At 37.6% G+C, this 19,729-nt stretch overlaps 1 protein-coding gene across 1 annotated transcript in view; it reads right to left on the bottom strand.

The window, feature by feature from the left end:
• LOC149068708 (A-type potassium channel modulatory protein KCNIP1-like) overlaps nt 1–19,729 on the bottom strand; it is a 146,743-nt gene that overhangs the window by 6,668 nt on the left and 120,346 nt on the right. The window contains exon 5 of the mRNA XM_089250697.1: nt 3,710–3,922. Within this exon, the coding sequence (XP_089106823.1) occupies nt 3,710–3,922 (213 nt within the window). The remainder of the gene's footprint in view (nt 1–3,709; nt 3,923–19,729) is intronic.

The following is a 19,729-nucleotide window of genomic DNA, read 5'->3' as shown; positions in this document are numbered from 1 at the left end:
GGCCTCTGACCTTGACACGTGAAGGGAGGGTTCATTTTCCAAGGAGGAGAAACGGGGGAAAAACTCGCTAAAAAAATAGCGCTAAAGACACCAACGGAAAATACCAACCTGCTCCTTTTGCCCCTGCGACTTTTTGACCGAAAGAAGATCAATGGAATCGCCCATCGTGACGTTTTATGGCGTAGCCAGAGGCCAACTCAGCGTGGGTGTACAATAAATTCAATTTAAGTGTTAGAAGCCACGTGAATATACAAATGAGGGGTCATTAAAGTATTACGTCAGCATCGATGGGGGGTTTTCGATTTGCTGAGTTTTGATGACAAGGGGAGAGGGAGGAGTGTTTGGATGATGTTTACGTCGTCAACCATCCTTTATGAAAATATGAAATATTCTTTATGGCATATTATTCGGTGTGTTACGAACGAGGAAAGACTTTCGCTAGTTTGTGGGCACCTGAACTAACATTCTCCCTCTTGATAAGTCCCTTACAGAGTCACTTTAGTGATCTCTGAATGTTTCGCAGTTCCAAGTGATGTGGAAATGTGTCGCGCGGGCCGCTTAAGTGCTCTGGACCTGTGCCGCGCGTCATACAAGGGATCTGTGATTATGCCACTTAAGTTATGTCCGTGATTAGATCACTTAGTAATCTGGGAATGTGCTGCAGGTAACTTGAGTGATGTAGAACAACACTGAGACCCACACCAGTGCTCTAAAACTGTTCCACATGTCACTCAAGTGTTCTTTACATGTGCCACGGATCGCTTAAGTGTTCTGGAACTCAGTCGCGGGTCACTTAAGTCTATTGCCACTGGCCTACTTGAGTGATCTGAAAATGTACCACGGACGCTTAAATGGTCTGGAATTGTGTTACGGGTGACTTGAGCGATCTGTAAATGTGCCGCTTAGTTCATTTTTACAAAATTACGTCTGAGGGGTACAGGCCACATCATAACTCCTAGGGCCACATTTAGTGAGCGGGCCAAAGGTTTACCATATATGACTGAGAGGGTGGGTCGCAATGAATTTTGACTTCTTCGCCTTAGTAAATAGCATTGAAATTAACAGATATTCATTATAATAACACATATAACGATTTTCCTTCAAAATTTTGATAAAAAAATTTTTTTTTGCATTAAAAAAATAAATTTTTGATCGTCTGGGGGAAAGAGGAGCCATCAAAATGCATTAGGAGGTAGGGGGGGGCAGAGCGCGCTCACGAAATTTTGCTGACAAGGGGGGGGGGAAGGTGTCAAAAATGGCAAAAAATTTGCTGACACAATACTTGAACGGCCCCGAAGGGAGGCAAACTGGCAGATCTATGTTGACAAAATCTTGGTTTGGTGGTACTTTTTTTGTATTTTTTGGTGATAATGATATCATAAACATGATAAACATGCGATTGTTATTCTGTGTTCAGGATATGAAAGAACGGGAATGAAACGAAAGAACTGCACGACATGAACATTCAAGGGAGTTAAGTAAAAATGTATTAGATTAGATATATATAAAGGTGTCCTCCATCTCCTAACCAGACCATTGCCCGCCAAGTATGTCCCAATGTGACGTTTATCTCATCAATCGTTCGTCGTAGAAGTATGGTCCCAGGTCAAAAATGCTCAAAATGTGTGCAAAAAAGTCACCTTGTATGGTATTTGAGAATGAAAATACAACGTGTCACGAAATAAAACATCTAAACTTTTATGCAGTTCCCCAATCCTGTAACTTTCAATTAGAAAGCTGTTGCTCTGTCTCTTCTGAGGCCAACAAGAAATATTTTGTTTCTAAGTGTGATATTCGTCGAGATATTTAAATTCGAAAATATCAGAAGTTACGGGGAAGAACAGACAACCCTTGTTTCCCTCATTTATGTTGTTCTTTCCCAAATTTTCTTGGGTTTTGAGTTCAAATATGTCAGTGAATATTGTGTTTATGAAGATGGAACTTATTCGTTGGCCTCAGGAGACACAGGGCAACAACCTTCTCAGAAGTTAGAGGACGGAGGACCGTATGAAAGTCTAGATTGTTATTTTATTTTGTGAAAAATATGTGTATTTTCGTTCTCAAATATCCATAAACGGTAATTTTTGTAGACATTTTAAGCATTTTTCAACCTGGAACCATATCTCTACAACAAAAGGTTGATGAGATAAATGCCGCATTAGGACCTACAGGACACTCTGTATATTGTATATGGATATATATAGTGAGTAAAGTTGAATCGTTATAGTTCCAACAAAATTATGAACGTAGGTGATAAAAATCGTGCATAAAATTGAAAAGAGCATCTAAATAACGTGCCTATTATTGATATGTAATTTATTTTACATTATAATAAATTATTTATACGGGATCTCCGTCCTCTACTTTCCTATTGGAAAGCTGTATCCCCGTCTCTACTGAGCCCCCTTTCACACCAAAAAGGATTCATATCTGTACGTGAAATATCCATCGAGATATGGAGAAATGGAAAAAAATTCCGCGGGGGAATTCAAAATGTTCTATTAAGTTGCAGTTTATTATGACTTTTCTAAATCCTCAGACGCCACCTTAACTTCCAATGAGAAATATCTCGGCTAATATCGTGCATAGAATCATGATTTTTTTTCCCTTCTGTTTTTGATTTCAATAAATGTGGCACCAACTTGAATTCAAGGGAACCTCACCTAGCGGACAACCCCCCCCCGTTAACGGACACTTTTCTGATCCCCGGTCCCGTGGAATAGGGATTTAATGTATTTCACTCCCCGCGAACACTCTCGATAAAAAGGACAGTAAAAACAGCCAAACTCTAATTTATTAATTTTTGGTCGTAAACCGAGAATTTATTGTATCAACTAAGGTTACGCTTAATCTCAAGTTCGTGTTGGCAAAAATGATAAATCGTCAATTAATTACTTAATTTACTGAACATAACTATGGTCCAGGATGGTGATGGTGAATTCGAATGGTAATGTTGAAGTTTGGTTTTTTGGATACGTGTGAAAAAAGCCAACATTACAAGACTGGTAGTTTTGTTAGGAATGCTTTTATCTTCTTCATACTTAATTTAATTTAATTTTTACTGCAAAATATACGCGTGTGCAGTGCACGTATCATGTACGGGTAAAAATAATTAATTGGTTTGATGAAGAAAAGAAAGGTTATAAATTTTTCCATATTTTATCATATTTATCAGACAAACTTTATTCGGCAATTATGCATAATCGCCGATAAAAGTAATAACTGTAGTTAAATTTGATCAAACTTTCTTTATCGAGACGATTGGTGATTATGCATAACCACCGGCGTATCACTTTTACAGTAACAAATTGAAATGCATCGGAATCAATTGCAACCGAGGCTAAACGTCGTATAAATGTGAAAAAATGTGTATAAATGAAGTTCCACTCTATATCGTACCTTCCCATTAGCGGACAAAATTTTTGGTCCCACGGGTGATCGTTATCGAGATGTTCTACTGAAACATGAAGTTGGTGGACAGGGAGACCGTATGAATTACATTTGGATTTACATTGAACGACCGTATGAATAATTAGATTTTCACCATGGTACATATACATACGGTTCCTGGTAATCGAAATACCATGTTTTAAATAAACAAATTAATTATATATCTTTATTAATTTAAAGTATGTTCATATAACCAAGGGTTCAAAAGATAAAGGACATAAAAGGACTAAACTGATCAGTAACGCTGATGTGTAATTACCTCGAAGACTTTATCGGCGTGTTGCTGAGGCGTATCCGCATCAACCTGCGGCGTCGTATACCTCCCAAGCATCTGGTAAACGGAGCTTATAATCTCTCTGATCTCGTCCCTCGTGATACGACCATCCCCATCGATGTCGTACAAATGGAAAGTCCACTTCAACTTGTCTTCCGTCGTACCTCGGGACAACATGGCCAGACCTTGAATGAACTCCTGCAAAGAGATCGAAACAGAGACAGAAGGGAAGTTTTCCAGAAACCACCGACAGAATCATACTAGATACATGGAGAACAACGATTTAAACGACTAGAAAAGAAGCTCCGATTCCAGAGAATGCAATTCATATTCAATCGCATTTCAATCATTTGACTTCCATTGAACTGAACTGAACACGAGAAAGACAAATATCTCCAACATAATGTTCAGGTTGAAAGCATTGGGGAGGATTCGAGTCTATCAAGCCACTCAATATGGCACTGGACCAAGAAAACAAGATCTAAAAAGTTTTCTTACTACGGCCCTGGACAAGAAAAGAAAAACGGAAAAACCCGGATACGGAAAGAAAAGTATAAGTAACTTCACTTTGATAGATGAGAACTGAATGTTTCTTTCTTTATCCGATATGAGGTAGATTCTGGGAATAGAGGGGAAAAAGCCGGAAGCAATGACCCAGGAAAGCATTTGTTGCCATTTCATTTTAGAGTAAGAAATATATGTTTGTATATAGCATTTTTATGGAAAAGGGAATTGATAAAATCGAATGCTTTTGTGCGATCGATAAACATGATTTATTTGAAGTTCCTGCCGCGATGCGTGTTGAAATGGAAGAGGGCCGATCGATCTTTATCTTCGACTTATATTGTCTTCGTGCTGTCATTTGAACTGTTATCCAATGAAAGAATGGATGTCTTGTGTTGAGTTATGGGCATACAGCTGCTTTCCGACTTACGAACGCCCAAGTTAAGACATTTTAGTGAAGAATCGAAATATCCCCGCGAATCTTAGAAGTTGGAGGTATTTGGTGAAAAGAGTTGAAATTTACTTAAAGAAATGATTCGATAAATCTGTTCACGTATCCCCCAAATAAGTGGGTTGAAACTCAGTTTTCACTAGACAAATTGATTTGCTTGGCGTGTATAAACCATCATCTCTTCCATTTTGGCGGTAGAGTTCTGGAACACTCCCTACAAGAGTTTCGTCGAATTCCGTCAGGAATTTATTGAGAAATTTTGTCATTCGGAATTCAAGTTTTTATTTTTGAGCACCAGTGTTAATATACAGGGTGTCCTACAAATTAGTAAAGCGTTCAAAAATTCATAGGAATTGAACGAATTGGTATATTTGAATACGGTTTGCGAAGAAGTTATTCTCACGAAAGGCTGAATTTTTTTTTTGGTACAGAGAAAAGTAGTTTTGTCAGTAGAGGGTGCTGCACGAAAGTAAATCACAAAATTCCGTACCCGAACCTTTCTCTAATCTCTTCTGGTTTTGAAACGTTCGTAGAGATGCAGCCGGCGATTCGTATCTAAGGTAAAACAACTTCACCAATAGTTCTTTCTCTACCATTGTCTCTCAACATCAGAATGAAAACCATGTGGAAGGTAACAGGAAAATCCAGAGATTTACTTAGAATTTTACTGGACTCTGATTTGCATGTTTTTAGTGATTTGCTTTCGCGCTTTGCCCTCTATCGCAGAAACCTTAACTTTTTTTTTCTGTATCAAAACAAATCCCGCCCTCGGGAAAAAATAAAATATTTTCCGCAAATCTCATTCAGATTACTGATTCATTCAATTTTTTATAAATTTTAATCTATTTGCCACTATTTTTATCACTACTATTATTATTCAATTATTAGTTATTGCATTAAGTTTTTAATTTATATATAGGTTGATTATTTACGTACAAAATTTATGTATATTTGGGTATGTTGTATTCTACACGACAGCAAGTTCTGACGTGCATGAATACGTTTACTGAGCTTTCATCGCGTGTTAAGCTTGTGAGTTATCATTGTGTGTGGAAGAGCTAACGAACGATACCAATGCCGTCTATTTTCGTTGTGAACTGCTCGAGATATAGCGGAAAATTTTTGTTTCTGAAATCAGAGAGCGACGGAACACAGACGGAAAACAATATTGGAACCGGAGTGATATCCTCGGGTACAGCACCTTTACAATGTGCACCTGACGATACTATTGTTGTTGATATATGTTGTGTACTTTTTGAGATATTGCGGGGAACAATCTGTTATGAATGAGGGACGTGGGCCTGATGCCACGACGGGAAGAGATATTGGAACCGGAGTAATATCGTTGGGTCCACCTTTACCATGTGCAGCTGAAGATATCATTGCTTTTGACTTGCGTACTTTCTGCGACATGAGCGTTTAAAGAATTTCGTCATGCAACTTTTTGCGTATGTTCCCAGTATCGTCAGGAGGTTTAAAAGACGTATTCATGCCAAAAATTCAGCTCGAAAATTGGAATGAAATTTCTAAAATTTCAATTTTGAAACGTCACTTTTCATAAGAAATCGAATCTTTTTTGCGAACAAATTAAAAAACAAAATTCTACGGAACTTATTAGACATTTTAATTTCCAAAAATGTTCGTTTCATACGAAAATTAGTATGAAAATTGATCGACAACAAAATTTCAACAAAGCCTGCGCGAATGCGAAACCAGTCAAAAATGGGTTAACGAGTTCATAATCTAGTGTAAAATGTGTTAAAATATCAAAATAGGCATTGCTTCATGGCCATGTTTTTGAAATATTACCATCCAAAAAAGAACCGTATCTATCTCACTTTGAGACTGTTCTGCCACGATTTGCATAATATCGATCACAAAATCCGGGAGAAAGACATCACCAACCGTTATTGGGAGGAAAAACATCCGATATCGTACATATGTTGAAAGAAGTAATTCAGGGTAAGTTGTCTACCATTCGTTATAGAATGGAAGGTGTTCAGACACCAAGCTGTTCTGGAGAATGATGGAGTGCCTCACGAACCGAATTTCATTTTAACGTGTAAAAATCTACGTCTCATGAAGAACGAAAGCATATGCGTGCCAAAAAATTTGTTTTACTCTTGCCATTCATTTCAGAAACAGAACGTATTTCAACCAGGAGAAAATTGGAAATATTTTAGGAGTTATTTTAAAGGATAATTCAGTTTCAAGGGGAAAAAAAGATCAAAAATGAGGAATTAGTCTCCGATGATATCTCGTTTTCAAGGAAGTTTCGTGTTTTTTTTAAATTTTCTTTTACTTTTTTGGGGGAATTTTTGAGCAAAGAAAAACATTTCGGGCTTTACCTCTAGTCTTAAAAATGTAGGCCGTGTTTTCCCCACAATTTCAATAAGAAACTTTCAGGCATTTCCAGCTAGTTCCCACAAATCCATTTTTGTGCGAATTAGTTGGATTTTCTCTCTTTCTCTTAGTTGGATTGAAAACAGGGCAGGACTTAGGCAGGTGCGAAGGGTGCTATCGCACCGGGCCGCTAAATTTTTAGGGCCCCAAAAGGGGATAAAAATGTTTTGATTACATTTTGACTTCAACTTCTTAGCAAAGCAATAGCTTAAAATTCAGTCCAAGATAGAGAACCTCTAAGGTTTTAGGAGACAATCGGTTTTCTAGCCCTGAGAGTCCCAAATCTTCGAGTGCCTGGGGAAGCACTTGCAATTTTTTCACTGGGAAACGTACACTTTTGTCCATATTTATTGCCAAATGGAATTTTTTATATGACTACGAAGGAGTTTTACAGTCGTTCTCGGGCACCAGAGTACCCATGGACACCCTGGGGTATTGAAAAACCTCTGTTCAGAGGGGCCGCAATTTTTTTTCGCACCGGGCCGCAAAATACTTAAGCCCGTCCCTGATTGAAAGCAAAGAACCTGTTTAAGTGGCTCAGGGCTGGAACTAGAGAGGGGCAGAAGGAGCAACTGCCCCGGACTACAAACTTTAGGGGTGTTGCAAATGTTTTGGCGAAAACTAAAATACTATTGTAAAATTTACGCACGCACTCTTTGCGAACTGGTGAAAGTAAATCATTGATGAAATTTTTTCTGACCTTCTAACTTATTATATTTTATGACGCGTGAAACATCACTGAGCTGGAAAACCTGCTGCAACCTATCAAATGAAAACAAAACTATCCGTTATTATGCTTCAAGTAAAATTGGTTGTTGATTTCAAACCAAGGTGTAGCATGAAAATACTACATGGTCTGCTGCCATATACAGTCGATCCCGCTTACAACGTTTCCAAAAAACCACAACTGAAAAACGTTATAAGCGGGAAAACGTTTTAGGCGGGAAATGGTTATAAGAATTACAAGACATAGTTTTCCACCTATCATAGCTTTTTTTATGTCATTTTTAATTTATTAACAAATTTTAAGGTACATATACAGATTTAATAAGAAACAATTATTTGTTATACCCAGTAAAACTATAACAGTTTTTTTTTATAGCAGTCAAGTTTCCGTAAAATCTGGATGGCATCACCTGACACATTTTCTTGACTTTAAAACGAAATATCGAAAAGTTTTCCGGTCCTTTTATTGCTTCTGCAAAATGTTGGTGGTTACAATTTGTGTTGACTCTCTGTGGTTATCATCTACAAATTTAAGAGTTTTTATTTTTTCCTTTAAACTTAGAGCTTTTCTTTTTAACTTGCTTTGAGACACTTTGACTCGAACTGTGCTCGGCAAAATCTAACGCTTTCACTTCTTCATTTTCCGAAATTTAAAAGGTCATGAAAGCATCGTATTGGCTGTTCTGTGAAGAATCGAATTCCTAGAAGTACAGTTGGGAAATCCGATTTTAATTTCCTGAAAGAAGCCGCTTTTGAATGACACTTGATGCTGGCGTCTGAGAGTCTGTTAAGTTGTGCATGTTTTGTGTCTCAATGTAACTCTTTTGCTGCTTTATTTTGTATCTATAGATTCAGAAGTGGATGAGGAAGACTGCCGTTTATTCCTTTGTTATATGCAATACTCTATAACACCAATATGAGAATATTCATTTTTTTAAATCGATCTAATGCGACGAATTTGAATAAGACAGAAACGGAAAAAATAAGTAACCTCTCTTATGAGAACTTTTTCTAGTTCTTATCTAATAGTCTTCCTATTCAGAGACAACTTCCACCGATCATGTGCATTTGAACAGTGGTAAGGGCAATTATGCTCTGTAAAATATTGTTGGAGGGAACAGGGTAGAAAAAAATGTTCAACGGGGCTAGCACACACACATAATCACCATTTTCGTTTCTTTACATGAAAAAATTTGAAGAAAAGTGTATACGCTGATTTAAAGGGAGGAATAAGCCCGACGTGAATTTTCCGAACGTTGTAAGCGGGAATAGCAAGAAAGTTAAACGTTGTGTCCGGGAAAAGTTAACATCATCAATATGCGAAAGAAATTAAATTCACGAAAATTAGTCGTACTAAGAGGGAACATTATAAGCGGGATTGATACCGGCTACTATGTTTTCATGTACATCACAAAATAATTTTGCGGCAAACCGAGTAATTGCAGTTACCGATATTACGACGCATAAGATTTACATCGTTACGCCACATAAAAATAAACAATACATGGTATCATACTATTTACATTATTAATTTTCAAGCTCCACGCCGGTATATGGCATCAATTTTACTTGCAGAGTTTAAAACGAATAGTTTTGTTCTTATTTTATTGGTGGCAGCAGATGTGCCGGCGAAAATCTTCTCTATTCCACTCAATATATTAATGCATTTCTCTTCTATACAAAAATATCGGAATAGGAAGTGAATGGAATTCGAACTCATTCATCAATGTCCTAGGCAATATAATTTATCATTCTGCGACGCCAGCATTTTATCCATATAATATTAATGTCTGTATTTTCATTATCCCATGTTTTTTAGTTCCCGAGGAAATAACTTCCGAGGTTCAAATGTACTAACTAGCCAGAATTCTCATTTCTTTTCAGTTTCGCCAACATTTGACGGCGTGAGATAACTTAGATTGTCGTTATCACTATGCTTTTTACGCCAACCATGGCTTCCAATGCGCTACAGCAATTAATTACAGCTAAGTGATATGAGCTGCTATAGGCTCATTTACAAAACTATTTGTTATACGTAATTCTTGTAAAATTGGTTGTTGGTTTTAAACTGCAGGGAAATGAATAGTGTATGGTACCCTACATTTTCCTAATTTTTATCATGCACACCGGTGTCTATTTTTTGTCTCAAAATACTTCACAAAAGTATAGTAACCGGTATTTCGAGGCAAAAAAATTACAAAAACAGGACATTCTGATATTAGGAAGTCGCCAACGAATGAGCCAAATAAATATGCGAAAAATACAAAAACTCTTAATGCATTTCGACACACAGTGGATGTTGTCTACAGAGGAAAAAATATTTAACCACTAATTATATATACTCTAACCGAGGATCTAGCTTGGGTTGGATACCAAATCTCAATTCTCGTGCTCAGCGACAAAAAAGTGCGTCTGTTCACGTCAAACGTCGTAGTCGGAATGAAGCCGATAGCCTGCGTGTAAGAGTAATGCAGCTGCCTGACTGGTCGCTTACGAAATGGCGCTGCCCGATAGTTCTGTTTGAATTTTCTTAGAATTCCCGCTCGTACTGAATCTGAACCCTGACGTTGTGATCGGTGGTGTTGATTTATTTTCGCTTACCCTATATTTTTGAAAGCCCGAATATATGTGAAAGGATGATGTCACTCTCCACTATCCGTGCAAGGTTTTTAACAACTGGCTGTTGCGAAGATGAATTTTTGGAAAGAGAGAAAATTCAACTGCCTTTTGCGGGGAATTGAACCCACGTCCTTACACTTTCCGGGTGAACGTCCTAGACCACAAGTCGCCATATGGTGGCAGCGTCAGCAGTTGTGAGCTTGAACTGAGTCGGGTCCGGCCATCCATGCATAATAGTGGTTCCCAGCGTCTGCGTTAACGCCCTGTGGGGGGGGGGGGCAATGGAATGTTCCGGGGTGGGGTAGAAGCTACGAGTATAACATAGGAATCTATGGGTTAGATTGGGGAGGGGGCGATGGGAGAAAAAAACTAATTTCTGAAGAAGGGGGCGATGGGGGAAAAACTTCTAAAGAAGGGGGCGATGGGGGAAAAATTCTAAAGAAGGGGACGATGGGACAAAAAAAGTTGGGAAATTATGGTGTATACGGTCCCTTTTAGTGTACACGAGCTCCAAGGAAAGATTGTGATATTCGTTACCTCTGTAGTCTAGTGGTATAGGGCATTCATCCGGAAAGTGAAGGAACGTGGGTTTGACTCCACGCAGGGGTAGTTGAATTTTCTTTCTTTCCAAAAATTCATCTTCGCAACAGCCAGTTGTTAAAAACCTTGTATCGAGTATATGTGCCTTTTTTTCATAGACGTCTAAATCAGTTGTTGACTTCACTTTCTGAAAAACTCTCTTCTTGAAATTTTAAATCTATGGCTCTGTTGCCAACAGTGAGCAGCGACGGACGGTTTCTCACATTCCTGATTCTTGACTCTTTATACATTTATATGCAGATATTTTTTTTTTACACATAACGAAAAAAATACAATTGCACTGGGACCCCTGGTGCTAGAAAATCGGAGTAAAATTTCTAAAAATTTCATGTTTGAAAAATCATAAAAAATCGAATTTCGTTGTATACAAACTAAATAAAAAAATACTATGACACTCTCTCGTTAGATCTCTTAGTTCCTATAAATAATCATTTCATGCAAAAATTTGAATGGAAAGTATTTGAAAATTGTTTTTTAAACGAAAATCGTTGCCAAATGCATCTTCAGTCAAAAATGGGTTAACACCTTGTAGAAATATCCGAATCGTCCGGAAACCAGGATGGACATTCACTACATTTACAACTTCCCAGTGTTGCGACAAAAATTTTATTTTAATCTGACGAAAAATCCACAAAGCAAATAATATCCAGAAATTTCGTGATGATCTAATAGTTTTTATTCCTATGTTACGAGAACCGCCCGTAAAATAATTCCGAACATTAATGAAAACGACTGTCATTAACAGCAGATGCTAATTGATAGCGCACGCGAACACGTGCCGTTAACACTCTCTTCCACGTTTATTAGAATCCAATAGCAACCAATAAATACATTAATATATATATAAAGAGCAGGGAAAATAAAAAGGGACGGAAACCCATCGACATTAATCGTCAAAAAGTGCCTAAAAATCGGTTTAAAAAAATCCGGAATTTTTAATGGCTTCTGGTTCTGTTTCCTACTACGACCGTACATCGAACAATATTCAAGGGAACAAAAATAACATAAGTAATATCGGAACATCGAAGTCATATTACGGGGATTACAAAAAAAAACCAAAAAAAAAAAAAAAATATGGCGTCAGTTTTTCCGATATTAACGATTATTGCAAAACCATCGAATACTTTTCGGGATATTTATGGCAAAAAAATGCAAAAGAATATTCTTCGTGTGGATTTATTTCTTTACGATTTCGAATGAATTTTATATATTTCGCTTTTATGCGAGAATAAAAATGATCTTCAAAAATGTCCTTAAAAGGAAAATTCGAATAGAAATGAAAGATTTTGTTCTTAGTTGATGAGAATTGATTTTGTAAATTCTTCAGGCAATTTCTTGAAAATTTGCACGTATTCATACTAAAAGAAAATTACTGTTTTTTTGAGATAATTTGTGATCCGATTTTGGTAAGTATTTTGATTCCTTTGGAGAACTGTGGATCTGTATTAGACAGTTTTTGTAAATTTTTTAGACAAATTCGGATTCATTTATGAACACTTTTGGGTTATTCTCTCGACAATTTAGGATCGTCGTTTAGGCAATTTTTTTTATTCGATTTTAGTTTGGGATTTTTCAGACAATATCGGATTGTTTTAATAATTTTGCATTCTGCATGGAAAAGTCTGAATTATTTTTTGAGAACTTCGGATTCATTTTTTGAAACATTTAGAATTTTGGATTTTCTACATGATTTCGGACTTTTTAAATTAATTTTTCACTTACATTCAAACAGTATCGGATTCATATTCAGGCAATTTCGGATTCATATTTAGACAATTTTGGATTACTTTTCAGACAGTTGTGAATTCTTTTTATATTGAGACAATTTTGGATTCATACTTAGACAATTGTGACTTCTTTTTAGGTGATTTCCGATTGTTTTTTAGACAATTTCATATTCTTTTTCGCACAATTTTTTATTCAATTTTAAACAATATCGATTTGATTTTAGGCACTACTGGAGTATTTTTAAGAGGATTTAGCATTCTCTGTTTTATAAGAATTTGGGATTTTTTAGACAACTTTGGATTGTTCTAGGCAAAAATAATTTTCTTAATCCAATTTCAGATTTTTTCCAGCTGATTTTGGATTCGTGTATTTTAGACAACTTTGGAATATTTTTTACATAGTTTTGCATCTTTTTTTGTAGATAATTTTCTTATTAAGTCTTAACTTTCCTTGCAATTATAGAAGATTACACATGATTCATCCTAAGACCAAAGCTGGGCAAATCTTAAAAAATTTACATGCCATGTAACTCAGTCTAGTATGTAACTTAAACTAGTAGATGCCCGAATCGAAAGTTTGCACGCCCGAAAAATATTATCGCTGGATTTATTTGAAAATACCGTATTTTGAAAATTAATTGATATAGCTGCATAAAAAATATCGAAAGTCAAAAATTTCTTTTAACTCGAAATTTAAAAAAAAATACGAAAATACAAATAGAATGTTGTCACCAATTTGAAATCTAAAATTATTAAAACCGCTAATTAAAATTTTCCACGCTGGCGTTGGAAAAGAATACCACCAAATTACAACTCATCTTGCTTATCGAATCAAGATACGTACATATTCCGTTTAAACTTGCGGCCCGCTCGATTCGAAACTAAGAGGTGATTGCTGTAGTTGGGCGATTCGAAAATGAAACAGTTAAATTCTTAAAAATAATTTGATATTATTGAATCTGATTAGCGGAGAAAAAGCTCAGGTGAAAGCATTCAAAAAATAAAAAATTCCGGGAAAGTGTATTTATATGCCATTAACCAAACCAAAAAGCCAACCATGCCCCCCTGCTCTGTCCTCATGGGGGATATAAGCTGGTTACCCCGATAGACTAAAGATATAATTAGAAGATTTATTCTTACTCTGTGGTTACCCCCAAGGGGTGGAAAGACCAACACAGTCGAGACCAGGCACGAATACGACGACGAACCCGCGACCGAGACCTCTAACCACCCTATTAGGATGAATCCCATTATTATGTTTGTCGAAAGAGTTAAATTCACCAAATAATAAAAATCAATCGAGAAGTATTAAAGAAAGGTCTGTGCAAAAACTAAAGCCTATTGATCCGCCAAAGAGCCCAGTTGCAGTATATAAAGCACGCACCTTCTACCCATTGCTCGAGAGCACCACGGTGCTTCCCCGAAGAATCCAGAGTGCTCGATGCTCGTGTCTGATTTCGTGCTTGCGAGCACTTGGTCAATGTTCCAATTAAACACCTTGTGCAAATCGCATTGTAGGATTGAAATCAATCCTGATTTCATGCATTAGTACGACAAATTTGCCGTAAGGGTGATCTTTTGATGATTGGGTACAGGCAGTGCTCGCGACTAGGAAAAGGTTGAAGACCTCTGAGTGTCCTTGAACGTACCGGGCTGCGAAATATTTAGTCCCGTCAACATATAGATCTAAATTTCATCAACTCTACATTTGCAACATGGCTGCCAAACAAAGCATTTCCGTAAAGTATTGCGCATGTGTCGTAGGAACCACTTGCATCATCGTCGAAGTAAAAATTGAAAACACGAGGATTAAATGTGTGTTCTTTGTTTTTTTTTACATACCTACGTCAGGCATGTGGTCGAAAAAAATACATGCCCGGTCGAAATTTTTACATGCATGTCGGGAAATAGATTTGTCCACACAAAAACAAACACACAAGCTCTGCCTATGACTTGTGCAAGTTTCCACGGAAAAAGAATGGGAAATAATTGTGCTCATCCCCAACGTTTAGCATCATTTGCAGGTTTCCGTAAACATCCGAAAATTTTCGAAATTGTGGAAATATTACTTGTCATTTTCCCATTTTCAGTTCCACGTCCATAAACAGCTCTTAATAGAATTTTAAATTTTGCAACTTTGAACTTATTTAAGGTGTTTACGGCGTCTTCTTTTGTAATCGTAGTGTCATTCTCTCCAGTCGCTACCCTTCCGGTAATTTGAGCACGAACAATGGCGATGATTATCCCGGATGACGGGATCCACGGGAAACTGGCACCGGGAAAAACGTATTTAATGAGAGACATTTCGTATTTGCCACGTTATATAGTGCCGTGCGCTCGTGTGTGAGTGTTAATCTGCTCCGATGCATCCCATTGATCCAAAAATTCTACTGTATGTCTCAGGAGGTTCCACCGACAGAACTTGGATGCCATCCAAGGACGATTCTCTCAGAAATAAGGTAAAAACACCGCAGTGGTGGTGGCGGTGGTGGTGATGATGATAACACATATTGTAAATACCATGGTGTTATCTCCGGGATTCGGCACGCTCCGAATACCACCCTGGGCTTTTGTTTTATCCAAGAGAAAGAGATATGAATATAACTCATTGATTATGAAGAGAGCGGCATTTTACTCTATAATCATCGTGAGGAAATGCACTTTCTGCATATGGATGGGAGCTTAACACGTGATGAGTGTGTGCAAATATAATAATGATTATAACGTAAACGGTATTATTCTTGGGTAAATATATTTTCAGCAGCCCATTTGTTGGTTTTTCTACTTCGGGTAATATTTTTTCGTCCCCGATCGAAGGAACTGGTTTTCTGCAACCCCCCCCCCCCCACACACACACACTTAAATATTTGTTGCTATCAAGGAATTGGTGATACATACGCGTTGTCCCCCCAGTGGCGTATTTACAGGGGTGGAGGCTTAGCGAGCTGTAGCCCAGGGTGGTAAGTTCAGCGGGGTGGCAAATTTGAAGATTGAGTGAAGATTGAACAGAATTAGTAGAATGGAAGAAGGGTGGAAAAATGTGTATATATATAACCTTAAATAAATCCACCTCTGCAGAGACAGTAAGGGACTAGATCAGTGAGTGACTTAAAAGAGTGACCTACAGATCTAGAGACGTGGTCAGCGAGTAACCTAGAGCGTGTGCAAGCATGTGAATGACCAAAAGAGTGACCTAAGGAGTGTGAAAGCATGTGAATGACCAAAAGAGCGACCTAGGGAGTGTGAAAGCATGCGAATGACCAAAAGAGATCTAGAACACGTGCAAGTATGGGAATGACCGAAAGAAAGAATGATCTAGTCTAGGTCACTTATAGCACGTGTAGACGTGTAAATGATCAAAAAGAATGACCTATGAAGCAAGGAACCATGTCAGTTAGCGACCAAAAGAGTGACCTAGAGCGCGTGCAAGTATGTGATTGACCAAAGCAGTGTGCAAGCATGTGATTGGCTAAAATAGTGACTCAGAGGGTGTGTGAGCATGGAAGTGACCAAAAGAGTGTGTTAGGAGGTGCGTTATACTGTTTAGTAGGTGTACTTGCAGGAGTGGGAGGGAGACCAAATAGGTTATAGCTGAGAGTGGCGAATTCGAGTTAGGAAGTCATGAAAACTTCCTGCTACACTCTGCCGTTGCTAGATTTGTGACTCGACTGCAATGTGTTAACCCCTGTGGTGGTGGTCATGTGGAACACGTACTGCTGTAATAAACGATTTTGTGGCATTCTTTGACTTGTGTACGTCAGCGCCGCCTATCGGGCGTTTTTTAGTTATTTTTTCCTGTCAAAAAAATCCCCGTGCCCTAGCGATGCTTACCCTGCAAACCGTTTTCACTTCGGTTATTTTTCCGGTATTTCTGAATTTTTAAAGTTTTTACGGACTTTTTGCCCACCCTTTACGTATATATGTACAGTCGAATCCCGTTTTAACGAATACCGTTATAGCGAAAATCTCGTTTTAACGAAGACTTTTCCAATCTACCACATATGTTTACATAGGAACAATGCCAGGTAACCTTTAATTCCTTTATAACGGAATTTCGTTTTAACGAAGTGATTCCTCCGTTATCTTGGCATTCGTTATAACGGGATTCGACTGTACATATAACGTACTTTGGTTGTAAATTGTGCTTGAACAGGATCAAAGTTTCATGTCCCAAACATTCGTGAAGCTTAAGCCATTCGTGTCTGTGGTAAAACAACTTTACCACACACACACACAATATATATCAACATCACAATAAAACCCTTACGTAGCAGCGGCCAGCACAGGAAAATTAAAAAAATTAGCTGTTAATCGTACACTCTGCACGTTTATAGGACTCTGATTTGATCATTTCCAGTGATTTTCTTTTGTGCAGCGCCCTCTATTCACGAAAATTCGAAGTCTTTTTCTGTACTAAAAACAAAAATCCCCTTCCGGTAGCAGAATTTTTTTTTTACAAGCCATATTCAAATACACCATTTTATTTTCCTTTTTTTTATGCATTCTTAAACTGTTTACGAATTCACGTGACACAATATTTTTTAAGTATTTGTGTACCTATTACTTTTTAAATATTAAAAAAAATTTTCCTACGATGACCGTCCGCAGCCCAGTCGTGTTATCCGGGTGTAATTTATTGTGAAGCTGGGAGGACTTTCGCCTTGTCGTTGGATCATTTTGTTGCCATCTAATGAGGATTGACTGTGGTTCTTTCTGGAGCTTTGTCTTCCATGTTTCGAAGTAAAGTAATCGTCATGGTAAATGTTTGAATTATCATGGCATGTAGTTATCATGTCTGCCTGCTCTCTACGGAGAGACTATTCCAAATGGGAGATCAGCTCGCATTCGCGCCTCGAAGTTGGGAAACTGCAGAAAACAAACTTCAGCCTACCACCACTGTGCCGCCAACGGGGTTCGAACCTGAATCCTCGCAATGAGAGGGCAGGATGCACACATGACCGCAAAACGCCGTTCATCTCAAAGCGCTGCCATCTATCTCTCAAATTCGAAAATAACACATCGGAAAGTAGTTTTATGCACATACATATAATAGAGATATAGAGGGAAATTTAATTGTTTTCCCCCCCGACTTCAAAAAATCTGTCTGTTTAATCACTTTACGATCAAGGACGTAATATTGTGTCCACACGTGTGGAATAAATTCAAACAAGAGTTCTCTCTGTTTTTTCCCCTCTCTCGTCATCATCACGAAGCTTGTTGTTACCCTACGAAATTGTTCTTTTTCTTCCTTTTATTTCTATATAATTATTAGAGATTTTTTTCCCCGAATATGATGTATCCTTCTACTATATACATGCATATAAGAGCAAAAAAGAGCAGGTAGGGTGAAGGTGAAAAGAGAAATTTCTACTTCGTATAATATACCTATACCTTCTTATCTCTATCCTCTCTCTCTCTCTCCCCCTCCTTATCTATTCTATTGTTTTCCTTTCATTTGTTTTTTCTTCTTTTTCTCCCCACCTTCTTTTCCTTTTTCTAACGCGTGGTTATGTTAGGACATGGTTACCATATTTATCGCCCATTTGTCAAATAGAGATCATCTTAATTTCTTTACCAATAGCTTGTGAGCGAACGGGGATAAATACTTTGAAATAAAGGTCTGCTCGGGATTTCAGACGATTACAAAAAAAAACAACAACTTCAGCCGATCAAATGCGCAGCTCGTAAGGATTGAACCTGACATCTCGATGACTACACGGCAGCAAAGAAACTGCTTAGTTACACTGTTTCATAACTTTTCGCACAAAAACAAATTGTGTTTAACTTTGCTGGTTTCTCTTTCGAAAGCATTGTAAACATACTTTAGAGTGGTGGGCGAACTCACCGTTTTTGATCTTGGAGAGGCAAAACCATTTTTTTGTTGTTGTAAATGCCGTCTAATCGTTGAAAAAAAGGAAGATATAGGAAACATTGTAATTATCATGTCTGATAATTACAATGCCAAATATAATACTTAAGTGAAGTAATTTTTATAAACCCCAGGGACACTAAATTGTTGCTCCCGAGTTGTTAATGGTTGCTCCCTGGGGTAAGATGTAAAGTTTTTTTTTTTGTGTGTGGAGAAAAATAAATGCTCTATTCGGGGAACCCCGTATGGCGAACTAAATTTGACGGGCCGGGGGTTAGTATCTCTTAACCAAGTATCGTTGGTAAATTTGATAAATACTTGAAATTTATTGCCTTTATGATTATGCATAATACCTAGTGTAATTGGTGAATTTGATAAATACGAGAAAAATTCCGAATGAGTTTAGTATGTGTAATGGATATAGTCGAATCTCGATATAATGGTAACAAATTTTACGATCGATATAATAATAATCAGAGGCTCGGGGGTGTCGGGAGTTGCGCCTTCTGGTGATTCACCGGCGGGCGCCCCCGGCTCTCCCCAGCACGACCCAACCCACACGGGTAAAAGGCTTACATCCTGGAAGCGACAGAGCCTGAGTCGTGTCTGGTCTGACAGACAGATATAATAATAACAATTTTTTTTAACGATCTGTACCTAAATATAATTATAACAAATTTTATGATAGTACCCAAATATAATTATCACTACATGTATGAATTATCATGTATACTATATCATATAGTACTGTTTCAGATAATGTCTCACAAGTCCTTGAAATGATCAGAGGATGAAACAATTATCAGGACGTCACAGATTTATTCACAGAAAACGGCTATTAGGATAATGTCCAACAACACTGACTACTACACTGGCTATCGCATGATTTTATAGACGTGATGAAAATTCTAGAATTCTCGCCCAGTTCTGGTTTTGAGACGCCACCGTCTGGAGGTCATACGAGACACCGGATGAATCTAAAAGATTCGAGTGTTTATCTTTACAGTTCTGGTTTAGCAACAGGAGATTACTATCCCGAGGGTTTCTCCAAAAATTGCGGGGTACCTTCCGATATTTTTTCGTGACAGTACGATTTGTCATGTTTA

This window comes from Pholcus phalangioides, unplaced genomic scaffold, assembly GCF_987345545.1.
Source record: "Pholcus phalangioides strain wild (caught in Gottingen) unplaced genomic scaffold, Ppha-v1.0 ptg000024l_1, whole genome shotgun sequence".
Taxonomy (NCBI): Eukaryota; Metazoa; Arthropoda; class Arachnida; order Araneae; family Pholcidae; genus Pholcus; species Pholcus phalangioides.
The sequence above is the reverse complement of the archived record's forward strand: the minus strand, read 5'-3'. Positions and strand labels throughout refer to the sequence as shown.